The sequence below is a fragment of the Vitis riparia genome, chromosome 8, assembly GCF_004353265.1.
Source record: "Vitis riparia cultivar Riparia Gloire de Montpellier isolate 1030 chromosome 8, EGFV_Vit.rip_1.0, whole genome shotgun sequence".
NCBI lineage: Eukaryota > Viridiplantae > Streptophyta > Magnoliopsida > Vitales > Vitaceae > Vitis > Vitis riparia.
Window position 1 is genome coordinate 18,702,427 of NC_048438.1, and position 15,825 is coordinate 18,718,251.

The 15,825-nt window shown below is 32.9% G+C and overlaps 1 protein-coding gene across 4 annotated transcripts in view; it reads right to left on the reverse strand.

The window, feature by feature from the left end:
• The window catches only part of LOC117920317 (protein SHOOT GRAVITROPISM 6), a 52,974-nt gene that overhangs the window by 4,025 nt on the left and 33,124 nt on the right, over positions 1 to 15,825 (reverse strand). For 3 of the 4 annotated variants that reach the window (XM_034837762.1, XM_034837763.1, XM_034837764.1), the window contains 8 exons: positions 11,840 to 12,021; positions 11,634 to 11,756; positions 11,488 to 11,548; positions 11,286 to 11,381; positions 5,820 to 5,920; positions 5,175 to 5,280; positions 4,468 to 4,581; positions 4,301 to 4,375 (listed from right to left, as the gene is read on the reverse strand). In XM_034837762.1, the coding sequence (XP_034693653.1) occupies positions 4,301 to 4,375; positions 4,468 to 4,581; positions 5,175 to 5,280; positions 5,820 to 5,920; positions 11,286 to 11,381; positions 11,488 to 11,548; positions 11,634 to 11,756; positions 11,840 to 12,021 (858 nt within the window). Of the gene's footprint in view, positions 1 to 4,300; positions 4,376 to 4,467; positions 4,610 to 5,174; positions 5,281 to 5,819; positions 5,921 to 11,285; positions 11,382 to 11,487; positions 11,549 to 11,633; positions 11,757 to 11,839; positions 12,022 to 15,825 lie in introns of those variants that run through there. The other variant, XM_034837765.1, reaches the window with a different exon arrangement.

A 15,825-nucleotide genomic window follows, 5' to 3' on the forward strand; every position in this document is an offset into this window, starting at 1 on the left:
CTCTACTTTGCACATTTCTATATCTATATATTACCAACTGATTGGCATTGGAAGTATATCAAAAAAAAATATATGATTCGCATTGGAAAGGGTTATCATAGTTGAACACCAACTCTATATCTGTTAATTTCAACTGGCAAACACAAGCAAGACTATTACCAGTTACCTTTCATGTAAGTTTCTATTTGTAAAGATACTCCTAGTTATGCACAGAGAAGGTGGGTGTTTAATGGCCTTAGGGGCTCATATAAAGTTATTGCCTTTTTATTGTTTTGTTTTTGATAGACAATAATAAAAAATAAAAAAAATAAAAAAGGCTATTGTTGTTATGCAAAATTCTTAAAACTTTCAAACAATGGTCTTAAAGATACTATTACAGCACTGATTTTGCAACATCCCAAGATAGTAGCCTGTGGGCTAAAATTTTAAATATAAAGACTGAAAACTATGCGTTTTTTTTTCATGGCATACAGTATGAAAGCTAGGAGATTACACCTCCTTGGAGGTTCTTGGGGTTAGCACCTTTGTGATCGCACTAAGCTCATTTCATTTCATTTTCAAATAATGAAAATGGTGTATCTGATTAGCATTCCAGATTGTTGTTTCTCCAGATATAAAAATAGGTTTTTAAATAACTCTTGAGTAAAAATCATTATCTTTTAACTTAAATATATGTTAAGTCCCCATTGAGGACTAGTGTTGGCCTCTAGTGAAGAGTGATATAAAAAGAGGACAACATGTGCATAAAAGTGAGTGCATGACAACCCGCAGATCCAAGGATTATGGAAGTAAGGTGGAGAAGCTGAATGTACAACAAAAGATGAAAAAAGCAAGAAAGAGAGGAATTTTGATACATAAGATTGGATTCTTGTGCCAATTTGACATAAGAAAGCGAGCCCAGAACAAATTTGATACATCAAGCTTCAATATTGAAATATCAGATACATCCATTCAACAAGGGAATCAAAGTTACATTGGATACAGAGTTTTACCTTTTATCGAATTCAATTTTGACACTGGAGGGTCATTTCAACACTAGTTTGATACAAGGGAGTAGAGTCAATCCAAATACAATGAGTTTTGGGTGTTATCAAAATGAATTTCAATACAGTGGGGTATCAAAATTACTCGGCAAAAGTATTCTGAAGATACAAAAAGTTTGGAAGACTTTTCAAGACCACTTTGATACAATTGTAAAGTGGAAGTTCTCAATCCCATATATCAAAGTGCAATTCAATACAAAATATGCATTTTGATACCACATTAGAAGTATATCATAGGTCTAGAAGGTTTGGGTATTTGTTGAAATCCATTTTGATACCATTGTGGAGTGTTGAAATATTCAATTTGTGAACTCCTAGAATTTCACTCTGAGACTTACCTCATTCTGCTCTTTTGCATATTTTTTAATATTTTAGGAATTTTAATTATGTTTTTAGGTTAGTTTTCGATAATGGTATAAATACCATAGATGATACAAAGAAGAAAAGGAAGAGAGGAGATATATTCACAATTTTTGTAATCGTGTGAGTTTGAATAAAATCTCATATAGTTTAGTTTAATTCAATGCATGGTGTTAATCTGAGCATTAGTGGCTAAATCCTCTTATAGAGATGTAAAAATGAAGTTAGATGATCCCGGAGAGAGAGATGATAAGAAAAGTGAAATCTTTTCATGGTAGTAAGTTTCTAATCTTTAAATTTCATGAGCAAGTTAAATTCTTTGTTAGTTTGTCCCTGTTAAAGATACATAGAATGCATGTTATAAGTCTATTGATGCATAAAGGATTATGATCAATGACTGACTTGGTGTGATCCTATGTAATTGATAACTAAAAAGAATATACCAAATGAATATCGAGTTTAAAATGTCTTAAAGGTTAAAACTTTTTATCAAATTATCTGTTGGATGACCGTTAAAGAACAAGCTTCAAGTTTTAAAACATAGTTCCTAATGTGAATGATCTATATCGATGTTTCAATCTTGAAAAGACCAAAAATTCTTTAATCATTACCTATTATCTCTCAATTCTAGGTCTGAAATCGGATTTGTAAAAATATCTAGATTTAATTATCATTGTTTTCTCAATTAATAACTCAGTTTACCAATCAAATCACATCTTTGATCCAATCCATTTTTCATAAAAATCACTACTTGATTTGGTTTAGGCAAAATTAGTTAAATTTTCTGATTCCTTGAGAATGATAACTTGGAATGCTACAAGCTGTGATGATCTTTTCACTGGTTTTTCTTGACTAAGATCACTACGTAATTAGGCTTTAGTAAACTAGCATTACATAACAGAGAAGTGAAACTTTTTCAGCTGGTCAGTATCCCCTTTATAAAAAATGAGTATCCAAATTAACCATCATGATTTACTAGCTAATGTAGGGTAGAATGGAAAGATGCAATGATGAAATCTCTTCTACAAGAGATGTAGTTTTCGAGTGATGCAACCATGAGAATATCTTGTAATGAGCAGGCTGCCACATGTGATATAGTAGACTAAGTTCAATGAGACTAGCAAGCACAATAAAATTGCATTTATTTTGCAAAATGGGAAATCAGTCCATCTTCCAGTTAAGAGATTGGTAGCTATACAGACTGAGTTGGTTCCTCCACCTTTTGGCACTCTAAAGTACAAACTCAACAATGTTCCTCAGGCCACCCAAGTTAAATGGGCATTGTGGACTCATTTGGGATCACAGGAGTACTTGCATTTCGATAGGAAATGTTCTTAGAACCAAATTTTGGGATGATATTTGGTATAACTCTAAAAATGTGGTTCCCAAAATTGTTTAATAGAGTTGTGTTCAGATATACTTAGGTAGTGAATATTTTGGTTGAAGAAGCAGTGCATTATGGTAGCCAGAATCTCATTTTTAGGATTAGGAGCTAAAGCCTGTCAAGTCTTTGTCAAGCTTTCAGATGCCATGCCCCTTTCAGAGATGTAGACAGCACATTCTGTTTTTCCAACTAGGGGATTTGGGATTCTAACGTTCCATCAACTTATTTGCAAGGTACGTAGTGTAAGAGAAAATGCTGAAGTTGATGCTAAGTGCAAACAGAGAAAAGAAAAGGAAAAACATATCCTCATTCATTGTGGTTGGTCTTTTACTTTGTGGTTTTTGGTCTTCTTCCCCCTTTGGATTGTCATTGGCTCTTCCTAAGGAAGCTACAGATGTTCTTTTGGTTGGCATAGAAGTTTCAAGGAAAAGAGACACGAGATGGTTTAAAAAATGGCTCTTTTATGTTTGTTTTGGATAATATGGAAAGAAAAGGATAAGAGATCTTTTAACTAGCTGGAGCAGTCAATTTTAGCTGTAAAAAAGGATCCCCTAATGCTCCATTTTAGTGGTCTAAAGGTTCTATGATGGATAATGACATCTCCTTTGTCAATTTGTAGTTTTGGGGTTTTGTCAAAGTAACTAGCTTGTGCCGCTCTTTTTCTTCAGTTGACCTTTAGACATGTTTACTTGGGACACACCTCCTATTAGGAGCTTTAGATGCTTTCTCTTGTCTATTTAAGAAAAAAAAAAAGGAAAAATTATCTCATAGGATGGGGATAAGGAATGGATCTTCCCAACTTGCAAGATTTTACAAAATAAGAGTCCCTTATCTCAAGAAGATATGATCTTATGCATCATTTCCTTACCTTTCTTGTTTTTAAATCTTTATGGTCAATTTAGAAGGAAGAAACTGGTGAACCATTTCCATATTTGTTTAACTACTTTCTTGACCTCCTTTCTTATGTTGGTGTGGTGCTACTGATGTGGGTGGGTTGTTCATTGGAAGAGAAGCATCATAACAGCAATTTTGAAATTACCAGCCTGCTAACCTCCAAATTAAAGGTTTTTGTGTAAAGGCCAAAGATCTGCCTATTTGCTAACAATGGTTCCAAGAAATTTTAGTTGAGTGGCCTTCTTATATTTTTATGGAATCTTTTATTTTCCTTTGGGTGAGCATTCTCACTCTGTAAGAAACTATACCTGATTTCTGCATGTACCCTTTTTTTTCTAAATCCTTTTCCGTTTTCCATTTTAAAGTAGCATCTTTTTTAATAAAAGGACATACATAATAACTAAAGCATGAACTTAACAACCAATCAAAAGAAAATTAATTAGGCATCAAAGGTGGAGAGAGAAAGAGAGAGAGAGAACAAACATAGGGTCATGCAACAAAATATGGTATCTCATCCACTTGTGTCCAAAAGAAACTTATCAGCCAACTATAGTTGCTTCATTGCATGCATAGAATAACAGTCTAGGATGCAGAAAAATTTAATAAATAAGGAACGTACTTGAAGATTGCGTATCCGCACAGAAAGGTTAATCAAAATGGGTTCCACCGCATCATTAGGTGAAGACTCAAGAACCTACAGCAGATGGGATGTTGTACAGGACTAAGAACAATAAGTCTTTCAAGAAATAAAAACAAGAATCATAGCAATAGGGCAAGCAGAATCACCTTCAGTAAGCATGAAACAGCAGTTAGTTGAACTGATTCATCTGAATCTTCGAGCAAAGCCATTATCACCCCAAGAACTTGATTAGTGTACTGAAGAATATGAATAGATGGTATCTGCACGCCGAAGATCTAAATTGACATCCTTTCAAAAAAAAAAAAAAAAAAACTAAGGTGGAAAAGAGGGACAAAGAACACAAGCATATACATAAGAAAGAATGATTCCAGATTCTTGATTCAAATTCTGAATTGAACTTCAAAGATTTCCTAGACGGTGTGTGCATGTCTTGGTGATTGTCTAATATTTCTGAGGAGAATGACTTTGCATGCATGTAATAGACATGGCTGATCCTTTTTAAGTAAAAACTAATATTGAAACATAGATGCAAGACTTTGAGAAGCATGCATAAAAGATGTCTACATTGTTATTGCTCAAATATGGAATTCACTATAAACAGACTTCTTTTTTTATAGACAACAAAAGCATGTAATAAGAAACGCCAAAAAGAGGGGGTGCACCCCACGTATACAGGCAGTATACACAAAACATCCCAAAGCAAACACCAAACAAAGACAAAGTTAGCCTACAAAAAAAGGGCAGAACTAACCATAATAAGGAGCATCTAAGAAATTCAAAATAGAGGGGTTCTCCAAATTCAATGAATCCAATGAATTCAAAACAGCCATTTAAAATCTATAAAATCTCAAACCTGCACTAATCCTCTTAGACAAAGACATCTAACAGTTGGAGAGTCATCTGATGCATGTCGACACAATGCCTCAACCATCTGCTCTAATAATGAATCAAGCCCATCACTGCACCATGAGAACCCTTAACCAATGAGAAGTTGCTGGTAAGAGTAAGCTTAAAACTAATTTAGACCAATATAATCAAATTAAGAACAAGAGAATTGAACATCATCACTCACCACAAGCTAAATGCGTCATTTCAGTTGAAAATAACAAAATTTCATTAAGAAAATTGATAATTAAATATTCATATTCAGAGCAATTTGCCACTAGCAGTGGGAAAGTGACTGTCAATACAACAGAATCAGTAAAGAGGTAATTCTTGTACGATATGTGCTTCCCCTGATTGGGTTACCTGAAAAAACCTTATATACAACCCTTGCACATCATATGTACTTTCCCTGGTGAGTGAGATACCTCAGAACATCTTATAACCATAGGCACACAAAATTGGGCAAGCCTCAACAGCCCAACCCAACAAAAACTCATACACAGAATTAAAGAGTAAAATAGTTATAATATACCAATTATCCTGACAAAACTTCAAAAAACAAAGTAAAAAGAAAAACAAAACATCTTTCCTAAGGTACATCAGTTAACCATACCTGTACCGAACAAACTCTGACAATGCCGCAGCAGCAGCTTCCCTTTGAAATCCTTGGTGCCGATCTAGTGATTTAGTCAGAATTAAACATATAGTTGGTACCTGAAAAAAAAATACCATAAGAGGACAAAATTAGTTAAAATCCAATTTTTTACATTTAATGCAAGACCACAATAAAGGAATTAGGTAATTATCAAAAACACCATTTTGGAACTAATATCTGAATAAACTTGTCCATAATTTATGCTTAAACTATAGAGATAGTCCAACCTGTGTAGAAGGGATCTCATCAATGATCCATGAAATTCATCATTCAATTAAGCAACTTCTACACAAGTACATAAGTTTTATCAGTTTGGAACTACTATAGAGATATAGATTGATCTTTGGTTGGGAATGCTACTTTAAATGTTTGATTCCCAAACCTTATAATGCTTTCTTTGTGTAGAATTTAACAATTGCAGATTTATGTGCTTCACTGGTCCTTGCATGGAAACGCTAGAATTACAAGTTTTAGCATATAAATGATTTAGTAGGAAGTACGAAGTTTCCCCTTTTTCTTTTTGGTTCTGTCTGGTCCTTTAGAAATGAATCCATACTTACCCACAGGCTAAGATCAACTCAGTACAACCACTAACATAATTTACCATTTTAACTAGCCAACATTGTCAGGTCCAATTTCTCTTCTTCAAATTATTAATAAAGTTTATGTATCTAAATTTGACACCTACTAGGATCTCTATCTTGCATGGAGATACTGGACTCTTCAATTTTTTACAGAGTACCTGACACTTGCACGTCACACCCATACCCAAGCCCATGTAAAATAGCTCTCACAAGTCCTTTTGTATGTCACAAGAAAACTGAACATGTAAGAAAATTATGTTCACTGCAGACAACACAGGATCTTCTCTAAGTGCTGAGAACCTACCTTTGACAAAGGAGCAACTTGATCTTTTGTATAAGATCATGAGAAAATCAGAGGTTTCCCCCATCTTCCAATTCTTATGCATTTGCACAATCAAGTACAATTGGTGAAGCCCTTAGTACCTTTTCAGTCTCTAATCCTAAGCTCCGGGATCATTGATTCGAGTGTCAGTGATCATAGGGCCAAAGAATTTGATTTTTTTCTCATCTTTTATACCATGTTCAGGAAAACAAGAGGGTGCATCTTGCAAATGGATTTGTCACCCCTGTAAGTGATAAAGGAAACGTGTCTGTTTCACAGAAATTACTCACTCCTCTGTATTACATGTTTATAACATGTTTTGCAATTTATTGTCCATCAGTAAACTGACAAAAACTTGCAATTGCTCTGTAACCTTTTTCTCAATTCAAGTATTTTTCAGAACCTCACTTCAGGAAAGATGACCTTTACTACCTACCAAGGAATGAATACAAGGTTATCAAATAAAGGGCAATGTAGTGAAGGAACCAACAGGAAAATATTGGATAATGCATGAGAGATCAGGACACTCAAATGTCTTTGACTTACAATGGTTGTATCCTAAATTGTTCATCAATTTAGATCATTCTAAACTCAAATGTGAAGTATATGAGTTGGTAAAAAGTCATTGTATTCTCTATCCTTTAAGTAACAAAAGAAGTGAAAGTGCTTTCTCCATTATCCATATTGATGTTTAGGAACCCTCACAAGTAGCTTGTCTCTCTAGGGCTAGGTGGTTATCAATTTTATTGATGACAACAACAAGACTACATGGGTGTCTTAAGCAAAAATTTGAAACTACTCCCACTCTCAAATATTTTTACACCATGATCCATAATCAACTTTCTGCACAGTGACACTAATTAGGTCTGATAATGGAAGGGAGTATTTCAATGAGAGTCTTGGTGTTTTCTTTACACATAAAGATATTATTTATCAATCTACTTGTGTTGATATTCCCTAAGGCTACATTTGGTTGGTGGGATAGGATAGGATATGTATATCTTTGTATCTCATTGGATAGGAAATGCACATCCTAGGATATCATTTCCAATAGGATATGATATCCTTGGATATTATATCCAATAGGCATGATATCCTAAGGTAACATATCCAATGATATGTTATATTTATATTTAGTTTGTAAAATGAATAAAAAAAATATAATGGAATATAGAAATGCATATCTTAGGATATGATATCCATGAATATTATGTCCAACAGGCATGATATCCTAAGGTAGCATATCCAATGGGATACATGTAATGTTTATATTTAGTTTATAAAATGAATAAAAATAAATAAAATGGAATGTATATATTATTTTTCAATGTTTAAAATAAAAATTATATTGCATTCCAATATTTTCTAATTAAAAAAAATATATGAAATTTATCTTGTGTTTAACAATATTTATGATTAAAATATTTAAAATTTATAAATATTTTTTTATATTATGTTATTCAATATTTAGAAATAATACATACATTAATATTATTTTATAATATATTTTACAAACATTTTTTTAGTTCTTCTTTTTCAACCACAAATTTAATTTTATCATAAAAAAAATTTATTCTGCAAAATAAGTAATATAAAAAATAAAAATTGATTAAAAAAACTAAATTTATGATACATGGAATATGTATATCGTACATCTTAACTTAAGAATAACTTTTAAAATTGATGAAATTTCAACCATTTTATAAATGTAACATGTTTTAATTTTAACTATTGAAACATAACATGTTTTCAATGAAATAAAATTTTTATCCATGTATTATTTTGTTTGACTATACATATATTATTTTATTAAAAAATTAATTAAATTTTTTTTACCTTCATGTTAATATTGAGTATATGCTTTCAAAATTTATAGTTCTTATTAGCGCACATTATGTCATTTCCTAACATTACAAATTTTATCATACAACTTCAATATATGTTATTAAATGTTTTATCATTTGTTGAAGTTTTTTTAAAAATATTTCTATGAGGTTTAATTAATTTCCATCCAACATTTGCCAAATTTTCCATAAAATTGAACCACCAATATTTTGATAGTTTGGGATATTTTAATCCTTGCTCAATAGTTGTCAATCCATAAACTACATCTTTGTATAAAATTTTAAATAGATAGATTATTTGGTGTTTTTTATGAATGAATAGTTTTTAATCCTTCATCAACTTGAGGTTGGCAAGCATTAATGACATGGAGGGAATATACTCCAAGATAGAGCTTTGAGAGACATAAGTCCCACAAAACCTCATTAAAGCATAGAAGAACAGTAGGTATATGGCATGCATAATTGAAACCCACACGGAAACTCTATAATAGAGTAAAAAAGATCCTTTGGCTTCTGAATCAAGTCTGAACCCATTACTAGGGATAAAAGTTAATTAAGGACGAATAAAAAATTAATTCAAGTATAATGAAATTACTAATCTGTTTAGAGATCTGTAATGTTGTTATAGCAAAATTATTATATTGTCTACTCAAGATCAATAATGCAGCAAAGGCCCTTGATCAGTAATGGGCCGGGGAAGCATATTCTCCCCCCCCCCCCCCCCAAATTAAAAATGATGTATTATCCCTCATCAAATTCCAAAACATATATATATATATATATATATATATTTTACATATAGTTAGAGATTTAAAAAAATTAAAATGAACCCCTATATATATAAATTTAGTTTTAAATTTTTAGAATATAAAAATTAACTATATTTCAAATACCACAAAAAAATTTAAATAAAAATAATGTTATAAATTTTAAATAAAATTAAAAAGTAAATTTATTTAGTAGAGTTAATTCCACTTGCCTCCTTCGAGTTTGGGTTGAATATACTTAACCACTATTAATTTAAAATTTCATCAAAAACCCTCCCTTATTCTATTCATTTGTTAATTTCACTCGTTTTCCTTTCAATTCAAAATAAAGTAGCTATTTAACGAAATTTCAAGTCAATAATGATCAAGTATATTTAATCCAAATCTCAGGGAGCCTAGTATATTTAATCCGAATGAGTGAAATTAACTTTTACTTTAGTAAGTTGAATAAAATTAAAAAGAAAATAAAATATTTTCTAAAATTTACTTAATAGCCTTACTTATTGTTTCCTTTTATTCTATTTTTATTTCTCTTTTTTTTATCATCTTATATTTTATATTTTATTAAATAAATTTTTCATGGTATATTCTCTTCCATCATTTGAAATTTTTAAATTTATTCACATTAATTGGATTTATATTTAGTCTTACTCATTCAAGATAATATAACTAAGAAAATGCTTTCAACGTTAGACAATAATAAATTAATAAGTATCAAATTCTTAGTGACTACTTATACTTTATTTAAGTTGATATATGAATTCATTAAAAGTCTAAATATCAAGACACTTAATACATTAAGGATATTACCATATAATAGATAATTTCTAAGTCAAAGATTTCATCACTTTCAATTGACTTTATACTTATTTGGAAAAAAAAAATCTCAAATTTTATTTGAAAAATTATAAAATTAATCGAAAAAGTTTTAAAAGATTTTTAATGAAAAAATATTGAAAATTTTCTAATCAAATTTAACAATATATATTTCAAAATCAAATTTTTTTTTTCCCAATTTTTTTATTTTTGGAATGATAAGGAGGATATTATATTTGTTTTCTATTTTATTGCAAAGATTTTTTATTTTTTAAAATTTATGAACAATTTTGCCTTGCCCGCCCCCCACCCACCAAACTTTCTGGTTCTGCCACTATTTGGTTTGTTGATAACACTCTTTAAGTTTTTTTATTGGTTTGTGAAGGTCTAACAGAAGCTTCAAGGAGTTTAGCCAGTATAATATGATATGTCGGGCAACTTCATTTGAACTTTTGGAGCAACCAAAAGAAAGAAGGAAAGAAAACAAAAACAACCAACCAGGAAACAAGACATCCCTAATTCTATTTAAAGTGTGTTCTTTCTAGACAAGAAGGCTAGCAAAGGAGCAGCATCATGTGGGGTTGAGTAGAATTGTATCCAAACCAACTAAAAAAATTTGAATCAAAAGCTTACTCATTTCTATCCGATTAAAGAAAAAGGAAAGTTGAACTAACCCATTAGAAGGTTCAAACTCTCAAACCAAAGGACAAAAATAATTTTGATAGACAAATAAAATAAAATTAAATAAACACATAACAATTAAAGAATACTAAGAAAAAATTCCTAGAAATCATAGAAACAATTAAATAATTCTAACTTTTCCTTTGGCCCCTAAGTCCAGGCTCAAGTGGAAAAAGGTTAGGGTAGAGATATGGCAGGTTCCAGATTAAAATCCTAGCAGGGAGAAAACGAAAAAGAAAAAGAAAAAAATTAAAATGTTTTCTAAAAAAAAAATTCCAACTTTTCCTTGTTTTTATCTAATTTGTTTCTCAATATCTCCTTCGCCTAAAAATCTTTTATGAATTTTAGTAATGATTGGGTAAAAAGAAAAAAAGAAACAAATATATACCAGAATGAAAAGAACATGTTACCTCTTTTGGACGTTTTATAGAAATGCAGCCAGCTAAATCTCCAATAAGATTGATCCACTTCTCATTCTCATTTTGCTCTCCATCTCTAGCCAAAATCTAAAAATGAAAAATACCTTATATTTTCTATACCCCATGATGAAGAACTTAAAATTCAAGTCACCATCATTAAAAGGATACATAATGTGTCTATAGATTCAAGTACCTTGCCCATTTCAAGATCTCCAACACATTCACAGAATGCCTGAAATGCAATCAGGAGAGCCCTGAAGCAGGGAACAAGGATGAGCTCAGAAATAAATCTCCTAAGAATTTAACCAAAAAAAAAGGAGACAAATTATGGGCAATTACCGTAAGGGTTCCTGCTCACCAGAAGTAGCTAGACCATGACAACTTCCCAATTGGAGTGTAAGTGCCGCAAGAACAGAAGCATAACTTTGTTCAACAGCTTTCTTTCCAATTTTACCACCACCTCTACAATAATCATGAAATGATGTAAATTTCTGAGACCCGCACACATAAGCAGACATCTAATGTAGGCAGTTAAAAATACAAACCTGAAGAAGGCAGTGAGAGCAAAAATAGCAGCTTGCAGGATGTTATCCTCTATATGACTATCAACCCGATGACTAGAACTGTCTCCTTTCTCGGGATCATCTTTAACGATAGGTGATTGATTAAGGACAGATATCACATGCTCCAGGAACAAATAAGAAAGTACTATATGCTGGGAAAATGCCTATAAAAAAAATAAGTAGGTAATAAATCAAATAACTTAACTAATTAATGTAAGAGCACACAATCAAAAAGGAAAAATAGCTTTAATCAAACATGACATCTAGAACAGGAATATGCACAACAGGACATAGGTAAGAGTTCTAGGAATATGCCCAAATGTAACAGGGATATAAGGGCTCACTTTTCTGAGATGGTATGTTGGGGACAATTTCAACGTTACTAGAAAGACCACAGAAAAGTCAGGAAATACTAGAATTTCTCAAGTATGAGAGATTTTGATGGCATAATCAGAGAGTATGAGTTAGTTGATCCCCTTATTAGAAAAAATGCATCCTTCACTTGATCAAATTTGCAACAGTCACATGTTTACAAAGTTCACATAGGTTTTTATACTCTTTAGATTAGGATGTTAGTTTTCCTTTGTAGTCTTCAAGAGACCCTATCCCATCTTGTCTTTGATCACTACTACCATCAATTAGATATCAATCAATTCAAGTGGGAAGCACTCACCTTAGATTTGAAACTCTGTGGCATGACATCTTGAGTTGTAAGTGTGTAAGTTTATAGTTGAACTCATAGTGGGAAGGTTATGCAAAAGTTGCAAAGCATCAGAGCAAAGAGGAATAAGATCGTTTTTAGGTATACAAGGGAGAGAACGGAAATCATGATTAGGGATATTACCATGGTAGACTCTCTTCGGGGGGGGGTGCCTTTTAACAAATGAATGAGTTGCCTTAAAGGATACCACAAAAGTAGGGCCAAAAGAATTATTGTTAAGCAAAAAGGTTCACAAGGAGGATGATTGAAATTCCCAATACTTCATATTATAGCCAATGGAAGAAGGAAAAAGAAGTGGTTTATACAAGTTGTTTGCTTAGGTTTTGCCAAGGGGGTACAAATCTTAGATTTAGTGCTTACTACTAAAGAAGCAATTAACTCTAGGTTGAAGAATGGTTTGAATGGTATGATAAGCAAGGTTAACACAAAAAAGGCTTATAACCATGTTAGTTGGGATTATTTGCTAGAAATTCTAAACAAAATGGACTTTTGTCAACATGCATCAGTGTTTAAATCAATGTTTTCAGAACCGGACCGGTCATTGAACCGGAAAAGTTACCGGTTCACGGTTCACCGGTCGAACCGGTGGTCGAACCGCTATCGAACCGGTGACGTCATAAATATGTAATTTATATATTATTAAAATTAAAAATAATTATAAAAATTTTAAAATATATATGAATAAATTAAAAATCAATAATATTATTTTATATATTTGATATTATCAAATTAAATCATATTAAATGAAATGTATACAATATTTAAATGTGAATATATTAAAAATGAAAATTTTAACTAATTTTATAATTTTTAAAAATATTATATTATTTTTATTTAATATTATATAAAAACTGAAATGTAATATATATTGTTTTGTTTTGGCATATCCAATAACAAAACACGAGTAGCCAAGTGGTGTCCCAGGTTACTTACAAAACTTGAGGTCCTAGCATCAAATCCTCCTGTTGCACTTGTTAAACTTTTTTCATTGATATTATTGGTTTGCAATCCCACATCGGCTGGGGAGAGAAGTAAGGGTGCAAAGGATGCCTATAAAAGGTATCCTCAGTGTTAGCTACAGCATGCCCATCTTGTGGGCTCAAGACTGAGCCTGCTTAAATGATTTGGGTGTGGGCTTGTCATGCTAAGACTTGGCCCAGCATGGTTTTTGGCCTGCAGCTTTTTATTTTTTATACAATGGGCTTGCAAAATGATGGGCCAATATGGACTGTTCGGTTCGTTTAGAACCGTCCGGTTCGTCCGGTTCACCGGTTCGACCGCTGGTTCAGGCGGTTTGTAACCGGTCCAATAGTTAAACGGTTTAATAGGGTGGACCGGACCGGAAATGCGACCGGTCGACGGTTGAACCGGTTGGACCGGCCGGTCCGGTCCGGTTTTTAAAACATTGGTTTAAATGGTATGATTTGCAAACTTGACATAGAAAAAGGCTTATAACCATATTAGTTGGGATTATATGTTAGAAATTCTTAACAAAATGAACTTTTGTCAAAATGGATAGGTGTTTAAATGGTATGATATGCGAACTTGACATAGAAAAAGGCTTATAACCATGTTAGTTGGGATTATTTGCTAGAAATTCTTAACAAAATGAACTTTTGTCAAAATAGATCAATTAGATCCAACCGTGCATCTTGACAACTAGATTTTATTTTTTTTTTTTTGATCAGAAACAAAGAAGATTATATTAATAAAAGAACAAATACATGAGAGAAAAAGAGACAAAAGAAAGAAAAAAACCAAGGGAAGGATGAGAGGTCCTTCCTACACAAATACCAAAGAAAACACCCAACAATAGAACTCTAAAAACAAAAGAAACCCCAACAATCTTCAAACTCTTGAAACGCAAACCCCAATCCAATTGAGTTGTAGAATGCTTAGAGGAACTCCTCTAAAAGCTTCAGTACAAGAAGCCCAAAGAGAAGAATAAAACCGGATCAAATCCCAAACCGTCTCTTCCGTTCTCCCTTTATCCTCAAAGATCCTGTTGTTTCTTTCTTGCCACACCATCCAAATCAAAGTAAGGCAAGCAATTTGTCAAAGTGTCTTGCCTCTTAATGATTTCCCCAAGCCTTTAAAAGAAATAACCAACATGTCTTCAAGGCTCCTTGGAGGGACCCAAATCATACCTACTAGATTGAACAACCTGTGCCAAAGTCCAATGGTAACGGGACAATGAAGGAAAAGGTGATCAACCGACTCTCCATTTCCTTTGCAAAGAATGCACCATTGAGGACAAAGGGCTTTGTAGGGTCTTCTCAATTGCAACTTGTCATTAGTGTTTACCTTCCCATGAGCTACTAACCAAGCGAGAGCCTTAACCTTTGAAGGGACTTTTGAGCTCCATAAAAACTTGGCCGGAAGGAACATTAAAGGACTTGAAACTCTTGACAAGGCATAGAAAAAAGATTTCACTGAAAACGAGCCTGACGAAGACAAAGACCACGCTCTTGAGTCTGATGAAGAAGGGGAAAGAAGCACAGAATTTAGGGAGGACATTAATCTCTGAAGGAGATCAATTTCTGAATCCGTTAGATTGCGGCGAAAGTTAAAATTCCAAGACAATGGTAAGGAATTACCAAGAACATTTGAAATAGTGAGGTTTTTCACAGAAATAACTCTGTAGAGATCAACAAATTGAGAACACAAAGTTTGGTTTCCCCACCAAAGATCTTCCCAAAACCGAATTCTCTCCCCATTGCCCACCACTAGGCGGACAAAAGGGGAGAACTCCTGGAAAACTTGAGCAATAGCCTTCCAAAGACATCTGTGAGACCATCTAACCACCATGTTGGCGTCCCATCCATTAGGATGTGTCCCATATATACTCGCAATAACCTTATGCCAAAGACCGCTCCTTTCTCTAGGGAACCTCCAAAGCCATTTCCCTAAGAGGGCAATATTTCTCATAGAAGTCTTCCCAAAGCCCAAACCTCCCATCTCCTTTGGTCTACTAACAACCTCCCATCTGATTAGGTGATCTTTCTTCCCTTCCCCGGCACCAGACCAAAGAAAATCCCTTTGCATCTTCTCAATCTTTGAAGCTATAGATACAGGGATTTTAAAAAGGGAGAGGAAGTAGCTAGGGATGTGAGACAGACAAGACTGAATTAAAGTAATCCTCCCTCCCAAAGACAAATAGGCCTTTTTCCACCCATCCAGCCTCCTCGAAATTCTCTCAATCACTGGATCCCAAAAGCTTATTGTCTTTGGGTTCCCTCCCAAAGGG